The 20,386-nt window shown below is 57.9% G+C and overlaps 10 protein-coding genes across 11 annotated transcripts; all 10 read right to left on the minus strand.

Moving 5' to 3' along the window:
* Nucleotides 1–1,142: 1,142 nt before the first annotated feature.
* GGTG_04663 (hypothetical protein) lies at nucleotides 1,143–2,741 on the minus strand (the record flags this gene model as incomplete). The annotated part of the gene is made up of 3 exons (XM_009222459.1): nucleotides 1,143–1,716; nucleotides 2,132–2,505; nucleotides 2,616–2,741. 3 exons carry the CDS (start codon nucleotides 2,739–2,741, stop codon nucleotides 1,143–1,145), a joined length of 1,074 nt encoding a protein of 357 aa, XP_009220723.1.
* Nucleotides 2,742–4,058: 1,317 nt separating this feature from the next.
* Nucleotides 4,059–4,978, minus strand: GGTG_04664 (hypothetical protein; the record flags this gene model as incomplete). The annotated part of the gene is made up of 2 exons (XM_009222460.1): nucleotides 4,059–4,497; nucleotides 4,533–4,978. 2 exons carry the CDS (start codon nucleotides 4,976–4,978, stop codon nucleotides 4,059–4,061), a joined length of 885 nt encoding a protein of 294 aa, XP_009220724.1.
* A 551-nt stretch (nucleotides 4,979–5,529) lies between these two features.
* Nucleotides 5,530–6,908, minus strand: GGTG_04665 (hypothetical protein). Its single transcript, XM_009222461.1, has 3 exons — nucleotides 6,537–6,908; nucleotides 5,894–6,475; nucleotides 5,530–5,764 (listed from the first exon to the last, which is right to left on the minus strand). Exons 2-3 carry the CDS (start codon nucleotides 6,154–6,156, stop codon nucleotides 5,623–5,625), a joined length of 405 nt encoding a protein of 134 aa, XP_009220725.1. The 5' UTR covers nucleotides 6,157–6,475; nucleotides 6,537–6,908; the 3' UTR covers nucleotides 5,530–5,622.
* A 233-nt stretch (nucleotides 6,909–7,141) lies between these two features.
* Nucleotides 7,142–9,484, minus strand: GGTG_04666 (hypothetical protein; the record flags this gene model as incomplete). Its single annotated transcript, XM_009222462.1, has 4 exons — nucleotides 7,142–7,732; nucleotides 7,809–7,894; nucleotides 8,874–9,339; nucleotides 9,416–9,484. The coding sequence occupies 4 exons, from the start codon at nucleotides 9,482–9,484 to the stop codon at nucleotides 7,418–7,420; spliced, it is 936 nt and encodes a 311-aa protein (XP_009220726.1). The 3' UTR covers nucleotides 7,142–7,417.
* Nucleotides 9,485–9,579: 95 nt separating this feature from the next.
* On the minus strand, nucleotides 9,580–10,549 carry GGTG_04667 (hypothetical protein; the record flags this gene model as incomplete). The annotated part of the gene is made up of 3 exons (XM_009222463.1): nucleotides 9,580–10,206; nucleotides 10,291–10,362; nucleotides 10,403–10,549. 3 exons carry the CDS (start codon nucleotides 10,547–10,549, stop codon nucleotides 9,580–9,582), a joined length of 846 nt encoding a protein of 281 aa, XP_009220727.1.
* A 271-nt stretch (nucleotides 10,550–10,820) lies between these two features.
* On the minus strand, nucleotides 10,821–11,606 carry GGTG_04668 (hypothetical protein; the record flags this gene model as incomplete). The annotated part of the gene is made up of 3 exons (XM_009222464.1): nucleotides 10,821–10,965; nucleotides 11,161–11,371; nucleotides 11,519–11,606. The coding sequence occupies 3 exons, from the start codon at nucleotides 11,604–11,606 to the stop codon at nucleotides 10,821–10,823; spliced, it is 444 nt and encodes a 147-aa protein (XP_009220728.1).
* A 219-nt stretch (nucleotides 11,607–11,825) lies between these two features.
* On the minus strand, nucleotides 11,826–13,590 carry GGTG_04669 (hypothetical protein; the record flags this gene model as incomplete). The annotated part of the gene is made up of 6 exons (XM_009222465.1): nucleotides 11,826–12,102; nucleotides 12,169–12,512; nucleotides 12,614–12,699; nucleotides 12,785–12,886; nucleotides 13,170–13,408; nucleotides 13,509–13,590. The coding sequence occupies 6 exons, from the start codon at nucleotides 13,588–13,590 to the stop codon at nucleotides 12,068–12,070; spliced, it is 888 nt and encodes a 295-aa protein (XP_009220729.1). The 3' UTR covers nucleotides 11,826–12,067.
* Nucleotides 13,591–15,419: 1,829 nt separating this feature from the next.
* Nucleotides 15,420–16,847, minus strand: GGTG_04670 (hypothetical protein; the record flags this gene model as incomplete). The annotated part of the gene is made up of 1 exon (XM_009222466.1): nucleotides 15,420–16,847. One exon carries the CDS (start codon nucleotides 16,845–16,847, stop codon nucleotides 16,401–16,403), a length of 447 nt encoding a protein of 148 aa, XP_009220730.1. The 3' UTR covers nucleotides 15,420–16,400.
* A 535-nt stretch (nucleotides 16,848–17,382) lies between these two features.
* GGTG_04671 (hypothetical protein) lies at nucleotides 17,383–18,207 on the minus strand (the record flags this gene model as incomplete). The annotated part of the gene is made up of 4 exons (XM_009222467.1): nucleotides 17,383–17,463; nucleotides 17,538–17,843; nucleotides 17,888–17,960; nucleotides 18,083–18,207. 4 exons carry the CDS (start codon nucleotides 18,205–18,207, stop codon nucleotides 17,383–17,385), a joined length of 585 nt encoding a protein of 194 aa, XP_009220731.1.
* Nucleotides 18,208–18,606: 399 nt separating this feature from the next.
* GGTG_04672 lies at nucleotides 18,607–19,971 on the minus strand (the record flags this gene model as incomplete). Of its 2 annotated transcripts, none has more annotated exons than XM_009222468.1 (3): nucleotides 19,832–19,971; nucleotides 19,268–19,748; nucleotides 18,607–19,165 (listed from the first exon to the last, which is right to left on the minus strand). In XM_009222468.1, the coding sequence occupies exons 2-3, from the start codon at nucleotides 19,666–19,668 to the stop codon at nucleotides 18,607–18,609; spliced, it is 960 nt and encodes a 319-aa protein (XP_009220732.1). In that variant the 5' UTR covers nucleotides 19,669–19,748; nucleotides 19,832–19,971. The 2 variants fall into 2 exon arrangements, with proteins under 2 accessions (XP_009220732.1, XP_009220733.1); XM_009222469.1 differs by having other exon boundaries at nucleotides 19,268–19,733; nucleotides 19,828–19,971.
* Between the last annotated feature and the right edge of the window lie 415 nt (nucleotides 19,972–20,386).

Consider the following 20,386-nt stretch of genomic DNA (forward strand, 5'->3'; position numbering starts at 1 on the left):
GTTACTTGCTTCTACAGCTCTGTTTCGGACGACTGTTGTGCTTTTGCTTTCAGAGTGGTTGCTCAGTGGGTGTCTCTTTTTTTTTTGTCATGTTTATTTTCTGTGATGGAAGCCGGGTTCGGCATCCAAACCTGGCAGGCATTGGTAGGGCTCGGAAAGGCGCCGGTTGCTTGGGACGTTGCAATTCAGAGTTTGCTTCTGCGAGGTTAATGACGTTGTTCCGAGGATAGCCCATCTCAGGGCCAGGCCAGACTGACTAGAGAGGGAAACAAGCATGAATCTAGGCCCCTAGGGACCAAGGCCATCCGTTGCAAGGACTTTTCTCGCCGTTTCCGTTTCCCATGATTTCAGGGGCAAGATCGGAGGGATCAAACGTGGAGACATGGACAGAGAAATTAAAATAAAGAAAAGAGCTGTGCCGAGAAGGCCAGCTCGGGTCGGGTCAGGTCCCCTCCCCAAGCCCAGACAGAGCTCGCAAACGGTCGGGATGTTGATGTGCAGATGTGCTTTCCTCCGAAGAGCAATAAAAGGGGGGTGTGGTCTGGGACGGGCCGAGATCAAGACACGGGAGACGTGGACCACGTGGAGAGCGAACGGGAGGGGACGGCGGATGCATCTGGATCATCATCAGTTGAGGACTGGCGGGCTGCTGCTGTGCACTCGGGTCTACTTGCCCGGGGTGGTTGGTTACCTGTTTACCTACATGTAGGTACATGGACGATGCCGCTCAAAAACGACGTGTGATGCCCGAGCGAGCATAAACATGAGGTGGTCCTTGGCTCCCCTCCTCTGCGGGAGACAATGACAAAAAAAGTCAATGATGCTCGATGCGTCTTTTCCCACCAATAGAGAGAAAAAAAGCTCGGTTCCAATTTGCTCCCCGATCAAGAAAAGAATCATGTCTCCCAAAGCATTGCGCCAACTTCCTTTGCCCTCCGCGGGCAAAAAAACGCTAACCTCGGAATCGTCAGAACTCGACTTGAGAGAAAGAAGAAGGAAGAAAGAAAAAAAAAGAAAAGAAAAAAAAAAGAAAAGAAAAAAAAAGAAAGAAAAAAAAAGAAAGAAAAAGGAAAGAAGAAAAGCCCTTACCCAAGATGAAATGCCCAAAACGCCTTTTTTGCACGGTTGCCACGCTCGCAGCATCATAATAGCGAGTCGCTGCCCGAGGCCATGCTCTGCTCAAGGGCGTCGCGTATGGCGCCCTCCTCAAAGACGGGCCCCTGGCCGTCGCACTTGGCGCGGCCCTTGAGGCGGTTGCTAATGTCTGCAATGTCGAGGCGGTTGGCCTTGAAGAGGTCGTGGTTGATTATGTACTCCCACGTGGCGCTCGCGTCGTAGAGGCGCTCGCCCGAGTCGCTCAGCACGATGCGGTGGTTGAGCGTCTTGTTGTCGTGGCCCGCGAGCAGGTCCGAGTAAAAGTCGGTCGGGTTGTACGTCATGGGGCCCGTCGTTAGTTGGGCCGTCGAGGTGGAATCGTTGCCGCCGCCCAAAGAGCCGCCGCCGCCGCCCCCCCTCCCGGAGCTGCCGTTTGGGCTGCCGGCCCCGGACAGCGACGACGTCGCCCGTAGTATCTCGTTCTCGGTGCTGACCTTTTGCAGGTCCCGCTTGAGTCTTTCGTTTTCGGTTGTTGCCTGCTGCTGGGCCGCCTCGAGCGACGCGAGCTTGGCCTCGAGGTCCTTGACGTGACGCTCCTTGCGCTCGCGGAATGCTCGTTGACTGCAGGGGTGGGCGCACGTGATGGGTTAGTCGATGCCCGAGAAGAGGTTTTCCTTTGCCTCTTCCTTTGCCTCTTCCTTTGCCTCTTCCTCTTCCTCTGCCTCTTCCTCCCCTCCTCGTCCCGTCCCCCCTCTCCCGTCCCCCCCTCTCCCATCCCCCCCTCAGTCCATCCGCATTGGCGGCGGATGCCGGGCGCTGCAGTGCATGCACGGTTATGGCGCGCTAATGTCGCATCGGAAATTGGTCCGTGACACCACCCTCGGGAATAGAAGAGGGGCAGACGGGATGGCGTATGACAAGACTGTGGGGAGCCGCCCCCCCCGTGTGGCACCGACAAGGAGAGAGAGGGGGGGAATATGTATACCCAGGGGAGGGAGGGATGGAAAGAGAAAACAAAGGGTTTGGTGGTACGTACGCAGCTCGGTTCTGTGCCTTGCGCTTGTGCTGGGTCGGCGTCAGCTTGTCCCCCTCCTCGCCCGACTGCGACCCTCCCCTCCGGCTGTTGGCCAGCTGCTCGTCCAGCAACTCCTCCTTGGGCAGCACCCCGCCGGGCGCCGCCGCCTGGTGCTGCGGCGGCACGGCCCCGCCGTTGAGTACCTGGGCGGCGTGGGCGTGCGACGCGTGCAGGGCGTTGTTGTTGGGCGGCGTCGGCGGGCCGGCGACGGGGAAGACGCCGCCCCCCGGGGCGGGCTGGTGGTGCTGCTGGTCGGGGAGGCCGTGGCTGAAGCCCGAAGGGTAGCCGTCGAAATTTGCCGCGTACTGGTCGTTTGGGTACTCGGAGTAGACGTCCTGGACGAGGAGGGGGGTTTTGCAGTCTGAGTAAGCAACCAATTCTGCTGGGCGCACACCAAGGTCTTTGAGGTCTTTTGACAGTAGCAACATGATGATCAAGCACGTACTGGAGGTGAGGTCGTGTTGAAATCTTCAGACGGCCCCGAGGTGGAATGTGACGGCGTCAAGGGCGGCATGCCGATGAACTGGTATGGCTGGGCGCCCGGGAAGTAGGTGGCCTGCGAGTAATCCATGATGGGCAACGCAGGGGGAGTGAGTCTTGGGGAGTGAGTCTCGGGGATGAGTCTCGGGGATGAGTTTCGGGGAGTGAGTCGCAGGGACCAAGTCTCGGGTCTCGGGTTCAGGGCGTCTTGTCGTCGTCGTCGGGAGTCTCGTGCTGGTGATGCCGTATTAAAGCAGTGTAGGCATCTAGCCAAGGTGGTTGGAATGGAAGGGAATTGCTGCCGGCGCGGGACCTTGGGTGGTGGTGGTTCGGGGTTGACAGTCCTGGTCTCGCTTCGCGCCGCGTTCAGTGCTTTTCTGTGTGCAAGCAAACAGACCAAGTGCCGGGGCAGGGAGAGAGAGAGACTGGAGCAGCAGCGAGTGGAGCAGCGGGCTTTTGAATGCATGTCGGAGGTGGTGTCGGACTGGGGCTGGATATGGATGTGTGCATGGGTATGTGAGCATGGGTATGTGAGCATGGGTATGTGTGCATGGGTATGAATGGGATGGGATGCATCTCCATGCTCTGTTGCTGCTTCAGGTGGAGGGGGCGTGTGGCCAGGCCAGCCAGCGCCCTCTGCAGATGACGCACGGGCAGTGCAAGGTGGGAGCACAGGCCCTACCTAGGGGTGTCTGAGCCAAGGCACGCCCGGATCAAAAAAAAAAAAGGGACACTTTTCAATCGGTGGTGGTATGCACTGGGGCAAAAATTGAAAAGTGTCTCGTTTTTTTTTGATCCGGGCGTGCAAGGGCCAGGCTCGAGCCAGGACTAGACAGGCCCCCGCCTGCCGGGAAGGGACGGTGCAGGTGGGACAGTCAGACAGTCAGCCGGCACACAGCCAGCACACACAGAAACCTGGCCTTTTTCGTCATCCCGGTCGGTCGGTGAGCTGCTCTGCTCGACTTGCCCGACTCAAACAAGGTTTGCAAAAGAAAGGAGAAAGGAAACATTTGTCGATCACTTGCCGATTGGCCCCCGCCCTGTCTCCCGTCTCCATCACCAGCGACCCTGCTTGCCTCTCAACTCTCAAACTCTATCGTTTTCCATGTACACATCAAGTCGTGATGGCGGCTGTTGAAAGGGCTCAATCTTGCTAGCACCGTGGGCGCATTTTCCGTAGGGTCGGGCCGGCTGGCCTCTGCGTGCGCGGGATGCGATGGCTTGGCTGGGCATGTACAACTAGAATTAGATGGACGTACTTTTTCAAACATTAATTTTATTACTCTCACTGAGCCAGGCAGCCCTTTGAGGCCTGCCCTCGTTGTGCCCGAAGCTGCATTTTTTTCACGCCGACCACCCGTCCCGATTGTGACTCGGGGTGTATCATCTCTTCTCTTCCTCGTCATCATCACGTCGTCTTTGTAGGCCGAGAACGGTTGGCCGTCGGGCAGCTGTCGGGGTGCCGGCATGCGTTGCCACTGGCGCCGGACGGTCTCGTCGAACGAAGGGGGCAGACACCATGGCCGTGTGCGCCCATTCGCTCGTACTTGCGCCTTGTTCGCCGCGAGAAAGGCAGAGAGAGAGTCCCCTCCTTACCGTCGTCGTCGTCGTCGTCGAGCCCTCGGTTGCTCCATTGTGATTTGCGAAAGCTCCCACCACCGCGCGAGCTTGCCTCGAAAAGACCGTCCTCATCTCTCCGGCCCCGGTCTCTGTCCGCCGTGCCCAGGCGGAATTTATCCACCTTTTCGATGTAGCCCGGGGACGCAAAGTCGCGGTGGGGCACGATGACCTTGAACTGCAAGAGGTCCGTGATGTTGAGAATGGGGGTGTGTGTGCCCTTGGCAATGCTGGGGCCGATCAGGGGGGCCAGTCGAAACCAGACAGCCGCTCTCCCGGCTCTCCGTTGTAGGTGACCTTTGTCCCGCCCGTGGAGCCGAGGTTTCTCGCGATCGGCATGTTCGTCTCGTCCAAGGTGAAGGCGAGATGGGATCTTGCTTGACGACCGGGGATGTTCTGGAAGACCAGGTCGACGTGCCCGGCGCGTCCGCCCACGACGCCAATGCTGGTCCTGGCGCCATGGCTGAACCTCAGCACGAGGCAGTCGGTGTTCTCGAGAAGCCCGTACTCTTCCGGAAGCTCCGTCCCCTCTCTCTCGTGCCGAGGGGTGACGATGCTGCTGTGTGGCTTGGCCATGTTGTTGTTGTGGCGGGCTTCCACGACTCGCGACTTATTCTCGGGCATGGACGTCGCAAAAGCTGCGCCCTCAAACCCCTCGCCCTTGTGCGGTAGCAGGAACAGAATAACATCGTCGAGGTCGGTGCTGTCCATCGGGGCAACACACGGTGGTGTGCCAATCAATCAATATGTTTTGTCTAGTATGGAAGCTGACCACCTACTTCTTTTCCCCCGAACCATGCGCTTGAATGAAGTCTTTCAGAACATCCCGGGCTCCTAGGATGCACAACAGGCCGTCTTGGTCAACCCTCGACGCCACGCGAACCGCACAACTCTCGGTTTTCCGAAGGCTTCGACCAGTACGTGTGTTGTATTAGTCGGCATGATTGGGAGCTGACTGGTCCACCTGGCTGAACTGATCCCTGCACGCTACATTTGGCTGGCTCTCCCTGGCCGAGAATATTTTCTTCCCCCACACAATAACCATACGTGTACAAGGGTGTCAAACAAGTGTGGGTCCCCCGCGGGGTCCAAAGTGGAGCGGAAGGCGGATAGCCCCAAGCGGCAACCCCTGCTAGCATAAGCGATTCAGGAGCTACATCGAAACGGGCTGTTGTGAGGAAGAACAAGGGCGGCAGCACTCGTCGCAAAGCGCGGAGCGAGTTGAGCAAAGATTTCATCACGACGAGGAAGAAGGCACGTATGAGATACAAAAGAGTGTATTGCAATGTGGTCACGAACCACTATATAGCCAAGGCTAGCTACTGCCCGTAATAAAGACCCTTTTGTCCGTCGAATCATTCTTTGACCTCGATGGAGAGAGTGAACAGCAATGACGTTGTGCCCATGCCGGTGGTCCTTGATGAAGGCGAGCAGGGCCCTTGATGAAGGCGAGCAGGGCCCTTGATGTGGCCGGCGTGAGAACCCTGGGAGCCTGACCTGCTTCTCAATGGGGAGGGGAGAAGGCCGTTGTACTACCTGTGCGAGACAAACACTTGGAGTTAGTATGTGCTTTTGGGGGTGGTAACTTGGCTGGCGGGTCGTTTGCAGGTGGTGGCTGCAACTCACTTCTCGGGGGAAAGGACCAAGTCCTCCTCCTTTTCCGTAAGATCGGGGTCCGTGTCGGGGATAACGCTGGCGTCAACGATACTATCCATCAGCGAAGGATAGACGGAGGCGATGGCGGCGGTGGTGCCGATAACGGCGAGAAGGGCGACAGCGACCATAGTGCTGACAAAGACGACAGCGGCGGCAATGGTGCAAAAGCCGCAAGAGGGGGTGGCCATGTCGGTGGCCATGTCGGTGGCCATGTCGCAAACGGGGGTGGCCATGTTTTTGGTTATGAGTGGAGCGTGTGCTTGGTGGATAAGTCTGGTGTCCGTGAAGTCTGGTGTCCGATGCTGAAGAGAAGAGATGTCCGGTGCTGAAGAGAGAAGAGATGTCCGATTCTGAAGAGAGAAGAGATGTCCGATGCTGAAGAGAGAAGAAACATCCGACTGGCGATGGGCTCGGAGAAGAGACACAGGGAGATATAAATCCCCACGCCAACATTAGGGGCGCCGTATGTCATCGTCCTGCCATGTTGGGATATGACGGCATGTGTTGTCGCCAGGTTGTGTGCTCTTGGTGGCCCCCGTCTAAACACACGATCTTGAGCCCAATTAGCGCTTTTGTTAGTTCCCGATATCAGAGTCCCGTATATTGACTTTACCCTAGAAGTCTAGACCCGCGCGGAGCCGCCAGAGTTGGCCACGGACGACAGCACCGTCTCTCCTCGTATGTGTTCTCCCTTGCTCACAAGGTTTGATCGAGTATGGGGCGGATGGCAAGTCGCCTTCGACGGACAGATGTTTGAGCGTCACCCCTTGTGCAAAGAATCCCTCGGCAAGTGAGGCCCGGACACTGATCGCCACGAAAAAAAAAAGGATGAACTCTAAGCTCTTTGTGGAAGCTATTGTCTTGACGCCAAAGCCCCGGCAGTGACTGCAAACCCCTTTCTTTCTGCCGGAAGGGCGTGCAGGAGCGCGGGAGGTAGGTTGCGCCGCGGCGTCTCTCGCGCCGCCGCCGCCTCGGTTCATGACGGTAGTGGCACTGCAGATCGAAGATGGGCCACGGCCCGGTTCATTCGACAACCCCCTGGCATGCGGCCTGCGCTGAACCCCGCAGATCCTTCCTAATTAGGCTACGTAGCCTACTGACCAGACCCACAGCCCCCCAGCTGAGCGAGGGTACAACCTTTACCTCCATCTGCGGGCTGCTGAGAAGGCTGGCACGAGGACTGACAAGGTCGATCGGGCTTGGGCAAGACGCTGTTGATCGTCATGTACGAAAATGGAAATGTGTGGCAATGTACCGTCCATCTGCAAGCAGCATCAGGTAATGCTTGTTTTTACTCTAGCAACTCCTTACAACAATATGCATCTCCTCCTCGATTCCAAGCCCGTGAATTCCACCTTGACCGGCGGCGGGGGTACTCGGGGCTCCACGTCCGACCGCGGGCTCCCGGCATGCGTCCGTGGTGGACTTGGCCGATGTGGGCTCCCTCCCTAATGCTCGCACTCTGCCGCCCCAACGCGCCGTGCGGGGAACCCCTCATGCTGCTCGAGGTCGATGGGCTGCTCTGCGAGGTGCACGTCTCGGCCGGCCGCTCTGTTGCGACCCCGCCGCGTCTGCGGCCGCGTTGCGGTGCATCTTGGCCGGCCGCTCCTCGGCCTGTTCCTCCTCCTCCGTGTCCGTATCTCTCGTCGCGGTTCGGATAGGCGGCTGGCCTACCGCAAGGACGCGCTTGAGTCGGAGGTGGAGCTCCTTGGCGAATTTTTCGTCGTACTCTGCTAGGCAACGGCCCATTGGGCTGCCGTACGGTGTAATAAGGAAAGCGCCTTGCGTGGCCACGACATTATACTTGTCCTGCTCGTTGCAGTTTTGTCAGCAAGGCCGCGCGACAACCCACAACGGCGGGGAAAGCATGGAAATCAAGGCTTACAAAAATGTATGGGTTTTGATAGTTGCTGTTGCCGTTGCCGTCGCCGTTGCCGTTCTTTTGGGGCGCCATGTCCAGCCGTGTCGTGGCTGTGGGTGGAATTGGTTGTTGTCGAGATGTTGGATTGTTGGCGGATGTGGGGCGGGGGGAGCGCCCTGTATATAGTATATACGGGGAAGTCTGGACGCGCCTGGCGAGTGTGCGTGCACGGTTTTTTGGTTGGGATTTGCGGCATGTGATTAGATCTAGATCTCGCCACACCTCTGGAACGCCAAACATCAACTCAATTTTTACTAGCTCTGGCTACCTAAACCTTACACCCTCGCCGGACAGGTCGCTGTTCGTATCTGTGCTCTCGGGCGGCCCTTTTGACTTGGGGGCTCCGAAGGCAGCAACAGTCCCCAAGCTTCGTGTTGGAGAGCCTCATCGAGTGCGGGAACCTCATGCTGCTCGAGGTCGTTGCGCTGCTCCGCGAGGTGCACGTCTCGGCCGGACGCTCTGTTGCGACCCTGCGTCTGCGGCTGCGTTACGGTGCATCTTGGCCGGCCGCTCCTCCTCTGTGTCCGTATCTCTCTGGCGCTTCCTCACCGTTATTGCCTTCTTCCTAGCGCCTGTCGGAGCCTGCGACCAAAAAGGGCCACCTATCGCATCAGAGCTGGGCGTTGGCGCCTCGAGCGTCGATAGGGACGGAGCTGGAAGGTAGGAAGGTGGGTTTGGCCGTCTCTAGTGTGTCTGCGCTTTGTGCGGCGGCGTATCTTGGCTGGCCGCTCCTTGGCCTGTTTCTCCTCTGCGTCTATATCTCTCTGGCGCCTCTTTCCCGCCGTTGCCTTCCTCCTCGCGCTGTCGGGGTCTCCGACCAAAGGGGCCACCTGTGGCATCAGAGCTGGACGCTGGCGCCCCGAGCGTCGATGGGGATGGAGCCAGAAGGCAGGAAGGTGGGATGGCCGTCTCTAGTGCGTCTGCGCTTGTGCGGCGGCGCATCTTGGCCGGCCGCTCCTCGGCCTATTCCTCCTCTGCGTCCGTGTCTTTCTGGCGCTTCCTCCCCTGCTGTTGCATTCTTCCCAGTACTGCCGGCCTGTGCGACCGAAGGACGGCCCGCAGGCGGGATGGTATCTGCGGAATTGGGCGTTTCAAGTGTAGATGAGGACGGGGTCAGGGGCCGGGAAGGCGGCTTGGCCGTCGCTGGTGCGGCGAGACCTCGCTGGGGGTCAACTTTGGCCGGAGAACCATCATCATCGTCGTCGTCGTCATCGTCGGCGCTGCACTCTTCCAGAAACGCTTGCCACCGCTTCCGGCTTCTTATGTCGTACTCCGCCCGGACCTCGGGCGGCGTGTGGCCGCTGAGCGATTCCTCGGCGGCGCGTTTTCCATACTTCACGGCTCGGCCAGGCTGGACTACCGTAAGCTGGGATTTAAGTCGGATGTAAAGCTTTTTGGCGAATTTTTCGTCGTGCCCTGCTGGGCTAGGGTGCACTGGGCTGCCATACGGTGTAACAAGGAAGGCGCCTTGCGTGGCCACGATATCAAACACGTCCTGCTCGTCGCAGTCTTGTCAGCAAGGCCGCGCGACAACCCACAACGGCGGGGAAAGCATGAAAATCAGGGCTTACAACACTGTATGGGTTTTGATAGTTGCTGTTGCCGTTGCCGTTGCCGTTGCCGTTCTTTTGGGACGCCATGTCCAGCCGTGTTATGGCTGTAGGTGGAACTGGTGTGTCGAAATGTTGGATTGAAAATAGCGTTGGTGCATGCGTGGCGGGGAAGCGCCCTGTATTTACGGCAAGTCCATTCCGCCTCTGCCGAGCGGGTTGGCCAGGGTCCATGGCCCAATAATGCGCGTGCTAACTTGCGGAGTCGGCATCTCAAAGTCGATAAGCTGCGGGCAGTTCATGATCCTGGTCTGGTAATCTGCCCGTTCCCGCGTAAAGCCGTCCGTTGCAGCGTAGCTCGTGTATTGGAAAACGTACTCGAGCTTGTCGAAGCGGATATTCATGTTGTGCTGGTTGAGGGCGTGCAGACGGCGCGTAACGGCGGTCCCGTTGACCGTGAGCACGGTGTGCTGGGAATTTGAGGTGCCTGCAACGTAGAAGGCCCGGTTCTCGGGGTCAAAGTTGAAGCGCGCGTGCAGGCTCCGGAGCTGGACACGGTGCTTTTTAGCAAAGGCAAGGGTGCAGAGGAGCAGATCGGCAGAGTCCCGCCGCGGCAGCGGGCTTTTGCCCGCCGCCCACCCCAGACTAGAGTCGGGCGGCTGGAGCTGGCAGCTGAAGGTGTAGCAGCCGGTCCAGATCATGCCGAGCCGCCGCAGCTCGGCGTGCTCGTCGCTGCCGCTCGGGGCCTCGGTCAGGCTGTCGCTGGTGTATCCCTCGCCTTCGTTGCGCCGGCGCTCCACCTCGCGTTGGAGCTGGCGCACATTGTCATCGTACTCTTGCACAAGGCTCACGCTCATATATATATATATATATATATATATATATATATATCGGACGGCGGGAGAGTCGCCGGCCTGGGCAGACTGGCGTCCGCCGTTGAGGTTGTCAAATGTGTCGCTCAATGCCAGCTTGGCAAAGAGCATTCGCAGGCGTCAGAGTGCCAAAGACGCCCTCGCGCAGCATAGGGTCGTAGGCGACGTCCATTGTCGTAGTGTAGTTCGAGAAGGTTATTAATGCGCCGAGGAGCAACTTGGTGAGACGGTGCCGGTTAGCGGCGCGGACCGTGCGCCCTTTGCAAAAGACGTCGCGGGCCATTGCGGCAGTCGTCCTAGCTTTCCGGCCCAAGGGGGGGGGACAGGGACATTGGCGCCCAAGAGGCCCAGCGTGTACCTCGGTGATTCGCCAGCCGCTAGTTCCGCATCGGCTAGCTGAGGGGTTGCATTCGCACCTGCATGCTCCTTGTCCACAAGCAAGGTCCTGCGCCGTGTTGACGGCAGATACTACGCAATAGCCAGTGTGATGACAAGGACGCGGAGGCACTAGAAGGCACTTAGATGGGGTGGGGGGGCTTACCTCCCCAATGCGCTCATGCTGCCGCCGTCGGAGTTGTTCCTCCCCCCCATATCTTACGTATCGTCTGCTCAAAGTTACCTGCCCCATCGACCTCGATGAGCCCACTAGACTCGAAATAGCGTCGCTTCTCGGCCAGAAACGAGGCAAAGTTGTCTACGCTAGCAATGTCAGCTCCTCGACGGACCCGCTGTCTCTTCTGAAACTCCTTCCAGCGCGTGAGCTGTCGTGAGAACACCCCCCCCCCCCAGATTGTCCGGGACTCAGAGCCGTCACATCTCCCCGAGCCACTGCCTCAATATGTCCTCGTGCGCTTTCGGGTTCTTGTAAACATCGTCTAGGGGTCTCCAGCAAACACGCTGGTTTGCCGCCGCGTGGCGACAAGCTCGTGGTAACAACGAGTCTGGTGCTCCTTGGCCATACCTGGCTGTGGGGAGAGGTGATAACCGACCTCGCTAATGGTGATGACGGCTGGGCAACGGCGAAATCTCGTGTCGCAGGGACCTCGGCCGCCTACTCGAGCTTGGCCACAAGCGCAGGGGAATCTAGGGTTTGCGGGGCATAAACCTGTGGGGCCGCGTCGCTATATATCCCGGGTTAGCAACTAAAGTCAAAAGGGGGGATCGGGCGCCTTACATCAGTTTCTCCTAGAGCCTCGTTCGGGTAGGCTCGGGCGCGTGGTCCCGTCTGTGATGTTGGAAACATCGAGCATACCCCGGGCATCTCGATTGTTTTTCATGAGCCCGACGAGCGCCGGCTTGTCCAAGGCAAGAATTTGATCCACGGAATTCCGAGAGGCCATCGGCGCATAGTTTGTCGAGACACACGGCGTGCTTAGTCGCGATTTTGGTGTGGTGTGCGCATGTGCAATAGTGAAGCTCGAGAGTGGCGCACCGAAGTGCAGGATGCCTAGACCCAACACCAGCCCAGCCCCACCCACACTTCAGCCTCATTTAATCCCCGGTTGCCATTTCTGGTTCCCAGCACCTCGGGTTACGTCACGCGTTGGAAACTCTAGGTGTCTGCCTTGTAGTTACTTCATTCGCGGCAACTATCATCAGGGCTATTTAATACTATACGGAACAACATGTATCGAAAGCGGCGTTCCCGGTTCGGAATGATAGACCAGATCCCCAGCCAGACCTCTCCACTGATGCTAACAAAGACTGGGTGTTTATCGCCTTTCCGAGGATAGGTATCCTGCTCCACAGCCCCTGAGAACAGCTCGGCAGCTACGTCGCCGTCCAGAACCCTTTTTCGGGCTCATAATGGCCGCCTTGGTTCCCCCTTCCTGGATGCTTGAGTTCAAGTCAGCGTGATACACAGAAGCGGCAAGGTCAGTAAGTTTAGTAAGTCGGACTCACAATTTTCTCTTTTTGTGGCACTGCGCCCGAGGTACTCCCATTTGGCGTCGAGAACGTAGTCAAAGAGCTCATCCGAGACCCGAACAACCATTGCCTCTTGCAGGAATGGGTAGCCGACATGGCAGCGCTGTCCAAGCTTCATTTTGGCCGAGGTCACGGCTGCTTTCGCCTCCGTGCCCGACAGTGTGACTACCATGCTCTCGTTGCGGCTTTCCTGCTGGAAAACGTCAACGCTGTGGAAACCCAGTATCGCCAAGTAAAGCAGCGTGGCAAAACTGGGGAAGCCGGCCAGTGCCGACTTATTTAGGAACGCACCGTCCGTTAGGCCGTAAAGGAAATCCAGGCTTTTAATTAGGGGATAACGCATCGGCAGTGAAGAAGATGTGGGAAAATGCTTGGAAACGACGAAAGGTATACGAAATTTAAATTCGGGGAGTATGTAAACTTGAAGGCCACGCCGAAGCCGTTGCGCGCCTTTTCGTCGTCGGCGAAAAAGTCGTTTTTGGTGGCCATGGCGTCGAGTAACCGGCGCTCGTCCGTTCATATCGAGCATAAAGTTTCGCGGATAAAAGTCGATGATAGGGGAATCGGCTTGTGTCATAAGCGGCCAGTACACCGTCGGGACGATCTTTTTACTCGGATCGGGCAAAACGCCCATGAGCTGCTCAAACGGCTTGAACGGCTGCCCAAGCTTGAAGTTCATGTCGGCGTTCAGGCCCTTCATAACGTCCGAGATCATAGGTGAGTAGTGGTGTTTGTACACCAGGAACCACGAATAGCGATAGAGTTGACGGGCTCCGATCTTGGGCCGGGCCGGGGGATTGGGGCGTCACGGTCCTTGGCTCGGTGTTTGAGTCTTGGTCGCCGGAGAATTGAAAAGTATCGCCGATGTGAGAATTGGCAAAGAGAGAAGCCTCAGGGTCGGACGGCATACGTAACACGGCGTTCACCCCTCGGGACGCTGAAGGAGAAGGTGCATCCGACCTATATAGTTCTCTCACAGACGCAGTCACCTGCGAATTCTCGGGCGATGCGGGTGTGATCGGGTCGCGGAATGGTTTGTCGTCCATTCTGGGGTCGGCAGTCATGCCGCCGGTGCCACCGTCGACAATGATACGAGGCGGCCTGGCATCCTGGTACCGCCCTTCGGGGCGGATCGTTGTCGCTTCTGTATCGTCCTCTCCCTGCCGACCATCTCCCTTGTCCTCGTCATCGCCATGGCCCTCAATGGAAGCGCGTACTGGAGCTCTGGTTCTCCCAGGTATCTCGCGTGCCCTCGGGCAACAACATCGACCTGTCGTGGCATGCCCGGGCATCCGCACGAATCTCTGACTTCATACATGACATTGCGTCCAAGAGCATGGAAGCCAGCGGGTCCTGCTTCTCCTTGAAGTGGTTTCCGACCCGGCCCACGTATGTCATCGCACCAGAGTTTGCCGTCTTGGTTGTGTTTGACCATGCGTTTTGGAAGCCGCACAGCAGCTCGGAAATCACTGCGCCCAGGAACCAGATGTCGACAGCCTTGGTGTATTTTTTAGTGCTCCATTGCCCCTTGGAAGGGTCCTCGCCGAAGAACTCTGGTGGGTACAAGTACGGCGATCCGATGATGGCATTCAAATCCAGCCCTTCCTTCGAGACTCCCAATTCCCCAAGCTTGACTTCAATCGAATGAGGACTGCGATGTGCGATGAGGATGTTTCCGTCACTTATATCGCGGTGTGTGATTGCTAGGTCGAGCTCGTGGAGGTAGGCTACCGCCGATGAAATCTGCCTCGTGATGCAAACGCACTCGAAACCCGACAAGTACTTTCTTGCTTACAGGTGTTGCCGAACTGACCCGCCGGCAAGGTATTCGAACCGTAACAGAGGGGGGTTGGACCAGACTCAAAGCCGAGAAACTTGCCGATATAGGCCTTCGTAGACTGTCAGATAATGAGACAAACGTGAGATAGGAGTGCATACTCACATGAGAGACCCGGCCCCATAAGTTTACTTTCATTCGTCTATGCCTTGAGATGCGGCCGCGCTGCCGCTGGGCCGCTGCTCCCCCGTGGGGTCCGGCCCAGAGGGCTCCGGGGACGCCATCCTGGCTGGGATCGTACACTCGGCGTTCGAGCCGGCCGACGAGGCGGTCGGGGTGTGTTGTTGTTGTTGCTGCTGCTGCTGCTGCCTAACAGCCGTCGGTGCGCCTCCACTGCAGATGCCACCATTAGCCCTTCCCGAGGCTCCTTAGGGGCGTATGTCTCCCGCGTCATGGCGTTCCAAACACGGTAGACGACTGCAAAGCCTCCCTCGCCGAGCTTTCTCTTCAAGAACACGCCATCGCTGACGGGAGTGTGTATCTCGGTGGGTAGTCGCGTTAGGGCCCGTTTGATGCCAAGATGCTCGCTCAGAGGGGTCGAGGCCCGTAACCCCTTGGCACTCCGGGCGGAAGGGAAAAAATTAAGGGAATTGGGCCTCTGGAAGGTATCCACGTGAGCGAGCACGCGCCGCGGAACTGCCCCGTGCCACAAGACGCCACACCATCTTTTCTTCCGCATCGCGTTGTCCGTCGCCTTGGCGCCTGTCTCCCTTTGTCCTCGCCATAGAAAGAGTCTTTTGTCGATAGCATTAATTGAACCTTGGCTGCGAAGCGCACAGCCAGAGATAAACCCTGCCGATAAACGCGTTTTACACCACACCAATTCGACGCAACAACTTTTACCATGTTGAAACCTACCTACCCTGCACCGAGAGGAGCAACGCGAAGTAAGCTCTTGGAGCGTAGGAAATATGTAAATGGGAATTGTTCATAAAACAGCATCCTCACTCCTATGCATCTCACAGCCCACGCCGGCCCACCAAGAAAACCCCCGGTAATTGCGAAAAACGGAGCTGGAGCGCATATCGCTCTCCTACGCCGCTAAAAAAAAAAAGGCCATGCAGAAATTGTCCACGCAGACCAGCGTCGGAACCGGTACGTTATAGGCCGCGTGGGCCGCTTTGACAGGGCTATAAGTCCTGGGTCCAAACATGGATATTTCCGGCAAATCCGTTAGGTTATCTGGATCATGTCTGATGTCCTGGGAGAAGAAGTCCTGGGGAGAAACGATGAATGTGTTTTCTGGTTTCCCCCCTCAGGTTGTGCAGTCCATGTCAAACATGACCGAGGTTCAAAGGTGATCTGTGAACCCTTTACAGATCACGGAGCACAGGGTTGATCTGTGATCCCTCCACAGGTTACAAATCACAGGCTCCCGGCCCAAAGGTTAGTGCACCATGCCAGGGTATATAAGAGGAGGATCTCCTACTGTCCTAAATAGTTCTTGATAAATACCTTGTAAATCCCTTCAGTTTGTCAAGTTACGTGCTACTGTTCAGTACTCCTCAGGTGCCCTACCTTGGGAGCAGAGGCCTGACTGTAACACAAATACCATTTTTTGCCATGCACTTCTGCCTCCCCTCCTTGCTTAGCCAGCACGGCCCAGCCCAAGATTACGAACAAAAGTTCCTCGCTTGCCGCTTTACATATCAAGTCGTGATCGCGCTATTGAAAGGGCTCAATCTTGCTAGACCGTGGGCGCATTTTCCGCACCCCCTGACAGGAGGCTTCCCTGTACGCCAACACCAGGGTCGGGCCGGCTGGCCTCTCCCCAGGTCCACAGCAAACACTAAATCTGGCACGCAAGCCCACGCAGCCCGGCCATGCTCTCACACATCGACGTCATGCGCGACCCCGCGCGCTACCAGCAAACAACATGGTGCCCCAGGAGATCTGGGACCAGGTGGAGCCCGATCCAGAGATGCTCGAGCTGGAGGAGGAGCGTACGATAATTCCAAGGCGGGCAGATACCAGTACCCGCAGCGGCAACGAAAATAGCGAGCGCATCGAGGGAAATTGGCCGGCAAATTTAGGACGCTAAAAGGCCTAGCAGGCTTAAAAATGTTCGCAAAAAGTACCGAAAGTACTACTTCGAGAACCGGCCGACCTGGGGACATTAAGCAGCAGCAGCAGGAAACGGCACCGATAACGAGGACGGCGGCATGGACATAGATGGCGTCAACGGCGACGTGGGCCCCGATCCAAAAATGCTCGAACTGGAGGAAAAGCGCACGATAACTCCAAGGCGGGCAGACACCAGTACCCGCAGCGGCAACGAGAACAGCGAGCGCATCGAGGGAGATTGGCCGGCGGATTCAGGACGCTGAAGGCCCAGCAGGCCCAAGGATGTCCGCAAGAAGTACCGAGAGTACTACTTTCGAGAACCGGCCGACCTGGGGACATTGAGCAGCAGCAGTAGGACGGCACCGATGACGAGGACGGCGGCATGGACACAGATGGCGTCGACGGCGACGTGGACGACGAACTTCAACGAGCCCGACCGACATCGACCTCGACATCCCGGAGCGCGCCGAGCTCGCAAGGCTAGTAGTGTGCAAGCAGCCAGAGGACTTGAGAGCGACGACGAGCTTCTGGAACGCCGTATCCAGTTTGGAGAGTGTGCATGGTGGCTCTCATGTCGAAGCGAGAGATGGTCCAGCGCGACATCATTGCCCAGGGGGGGGTCGGTGGAGATGGTGGGATGGTGGTGAAAGATTCTCCAGGATCGAGCATGAGCGTCGACAATGGGCGCCATCCCTGCCAAGAAGTGACCCCCTTCCCCTGCCGTATGGACAAGTTCCAGTGCCCAGGGTTGCATCGGCGACGGGCGGCTGTCCGACGACGAGCGAACCTTTGGCTACACCCGCACGTCCGAGCAGAAACAAGCACTTTGACAGCCAGCACCTGCCGGGCCTGACCGCGCCTGGCGTGTGCTCATCCCAAGTGCGCCGGGAGGATGGTCCACAAGTTCAGGAACATGGACGAGTACAGGGCCCACCAGCTGAGGGGTGCATCACATCGAGCTCCGGCCGGCCGGAGGGGGGGGGGCGGCCCGATCGCGAAAGTCCTCCTCTCCCGCTGTTGACAGGAGGAAGAGCGAGCAGCCCAGCCAGATTGTGTGTGGAGGCTTGACTTTGCCCCGGTCGCCCGAGCCGCCCGCGACTCTTCCCCCTCCTGCCGAGCCGTGCCACAACGGCGAGGACGTCTTCCAGGTGATGCAGGACGGCGCGCGGTGGAAGTGATGCACGCCGCGCCGACGATGGACTCGTCGCTGAGGGGTGATGGGCTCGACCCTGTCGACGTGAACCTTGTGGGTGTTCGTGCCATCTGGCTTTGTGGACTCATTCCAATGCTCACCTGGGCCAGGCCCTTCGGGTTCCTCCGGATCCTGGGCCCAGGACGTTCCAGCCCGTGGGGACAGGGTTCGTGACTCCCTCGACCATTTTGTCGTAGGGCAGGGGTTGCGGTGAGCTTCTCGCCCAAGTTCCAGACCACCTCCAGCTCGGACGTGCGCCTGGGGCCCCTCGCCCGGAGCCCTGGTGAAGTCGCCAACCTCGATGGCGATGAGGCCGGTCAGGTCGTGCTCGAAGAGGTACTTGGCCACGTCGCGGACGAACTGCTGGGGGATCTCACAGTCTTTTGAGGGGCGAAGGTTGCCCGCGGCGAACTCGAACGGAACCAAGGCCTTGTCCTCGACCTTGTACAAGGTGGCGTGGATCTTGTCCTGGCGAGAAGCTCGTCGGCGATGGGTGTGGCCCTGGTCCACTTCATGCCTTCCGACGCCGGTCGCGTCGGCCTCGAGGCGGATCGTCTTCTCGGGGACCAGGTCGTGGCGATGGAGAGAGAGTGAACACCAACGACGCCGCTCATGCCGTGGTCCTTGATGATGGCGAGCAGGGCCTGGATGTGGCCGGCGTGAGAACCCTGGAGCCTGACCTACGTCTCGATGGGGAGAAGGCCGTTGCACCTGTGCGAAACAAACACTTGGAGTCAGTGCGTGCTTTTGGAGTGTAACTGGCTGGCGGCTGTTTGCAGGTGATGGCTGCAACTCACATTTCGGAGGAGAGGACCAAGTCCTTTTCCGAAAAAGGGCGGCCTATGCCGGGGATGATGGCGGTGTCAAAGGCACCTTCCGTCAGCCAAGGATGGGCGGCGGCGGCGACAGCGGCGGCGGCCATGTTTTTGGTTATGAGTGGAGCGTGTGCTTGGTGGTGGATAAGTGAATCGAGTTAGGATCTGAGGGATGCATCTGCATGTGCGCGATTTTGAGCCCACCCCACCACCCCACCACCCTCTATACAGTATAACACCGCCTGTTGGTTTCTTGAATTGACTTAACCCTGGAGGTCTAGACCCGCACGGAGCCGCAGAGTGACTACGAACGACAGCACGGTCTCGCTCCGATTCGTTCTCCCTTTATCACAAGGGTTTGATCGAGTATGAGGCGGATGGGCCCTCCACCCACAACAACATGCACATGCACCTGCAAGGATGCAACCATCGGCTTATTTCGAATCAATTTTGTAAGCTACCTTGTCATCTATCCAAGTGGGTGATGTGGCAAGACATGCTGCACATTATCTGAGAACGACGGCACCGAGGAAACGCAAGTCCTCGCTGTTCTCTGTGGCCGGCCTTCCCCTCCAGAAGCCATTGGCCAGGAAGAGGCCAACCAGTCTTGCAACCTCGATGCGCTGCTTGTCCACGTCAGACACATTTCCCACATGGTGGTAGAACCTATCATAGAAATGATCTCGGAGCTCCTCGTGATTGTCGTGGTAGCGCCAAAAGTCCCCAGATGTGGTCCGGACCCCGAGCATGGTCTCGACCCCGCCTAGTGACAAGCCAAACGGACCAGCCACGGCGCCTCTCCAGCCGCAGACGCCAGACATCCTACCCGTGCTTTTGACCACGTGGATGTTGTTGTCGAGGAGATTGGTGTGATGAGGCGTGACCGGCCAGTCCTCGTCAAAGAGAATCGGGAGCTGGGAGATGATGGTGTCGAGCTTCGAGCGAAAGCGCCGAGGGAGCCCCTCGCGCAGCTGCCGGAGCTGCGACTTGTACTCGCTGAACAGCTGGTCGGCACCTGGGCGTGCCATGTCGGCGGGCGTGTTGTGATACGCCGAGGCGAAGAATCTGCCGCAGCCAGGTCAGTCGACCGCTTCTCTGCCGTGACAAGGAGAAAGGAGAGGGGGGAGGGTTGACAAGGAGAAAGGAGAGGGGCGAGGGTTGACATACCTTGCCAAGTCGTCCAAGGTGGATCGCAGGAGGTGGCAGCCATCCTTCTGCAGCTCGGTTCGAGCTAGGTACATGCAGTGTCCCCCCATATTGCTCATCGAATAGACGATGAGACTGCCAAAGCTACCGTGGTACGTGTGGCTTGGTACAAAGTCCCCATAGGCTTGTTTGATACTTGGGAGAAAACCCATATCCAGAGGGGAATTTGGAGCGCGGAATTGGACGACAACGTCCCCACCTTCAAGGGTGTAACTGGTGCCACCCTGGCTCGGCGTTGGGGTGACGGGCCTGCCAGCTAGCCGTCGGGCCTGCTCGTTGCATTGCTCTTTCGAGACAAAGGTGTTTTCCTTAAAAAACCTCCGAATCTGGTACTGAGACAAGGCGGAAATATCTCCCGACATTGCGTGGGTGATGTGAGGGCAGGCCGCGTGATGTTGTTGTCCGGGTACGAATGTTGTGTTGGGTGCTATCGAGAATGAAGCTTTAGATGAGGAGAGATTGTGCGAGGAAAAAGGTTAATGGGTAAGCATGAGAGGGCGGTGGCTGCCTGAGGCACATACGTACGAAACTCTGGATCAACGCGCCACGACTTTTACCTCTTCCTTTTCGCCCGTCGACGCATCGATCGCGAGCCGACACGTTGATTGCTTGGGATCCAGCCGGCAGCAGCTTCCTAGTGACTGGCAGCGGTCGGAGCCTTTCTCCGTTTCGTGCGCGGGCCAGAAAATGGGCAGTCGGCCTAAAAGGGGGCAGGCAGTTGTAACTCGAAGAGCGGGGTGGAGGTCAGCAGCGATAGGATACACTCCTTTGCTTGCTATGCATCTGTGTGAGGTCGGCTTCCAGACCGAGGTGGGCACTTGGTGGGCATTTCTCTTTTTGGCTACCACGGGCGTCCAGGTCTATCCATCGAGGTACTTATGTGCCCTAAGCCCCACCTCATACAGATCCCGCTACTTATATACAGGTGTCCAGGATCACAAACACTAGTGCGGTGGAGCAAGATACATTTTCTTCCTTGGAAAACCAAGCCAAACTGATGTACCACCAACATCCACCGCACTTGTGTTTGTGATCCTGGACACCTGTACTGTGCTCCTTATCGCCAGTGGGTCGCCACGA

Source organism: Gaeumannomyces tritici (assembly GCF_000145635.1).
Source record: "Gaeumannomyces tritici R3-111a-1 unplaced genomic scaffold supercont2.2, whole genome shotgun sequence".
Classification (NCBI taxonomy): domain Eukaryota; kingdom Fungi; phylum Ascomycota; class Sordariomycetes; order Magnaporthales; family Magnaporthaceae; genus Gaeumannomyces; species Gaeumannomyces tritici.

Bases quoted from the DNA above. Each gene is read 5' to 3' on its own strand.
- GGTG_04665 (XM_009222461.1), bottom strand. From the start codon at position 6,156: ATGGCCACCCCCGTTTGCGACATGGCCACCGACATGGCCACCGACATG. The intron at 5,765-5,893 runs GTGAGTTGCAGC...ATTGAGAAGCAG, and splicing joins TTGGTCCTTTCCCCCGAGAA to GTCAGGCTCCCAGGGTTCTC.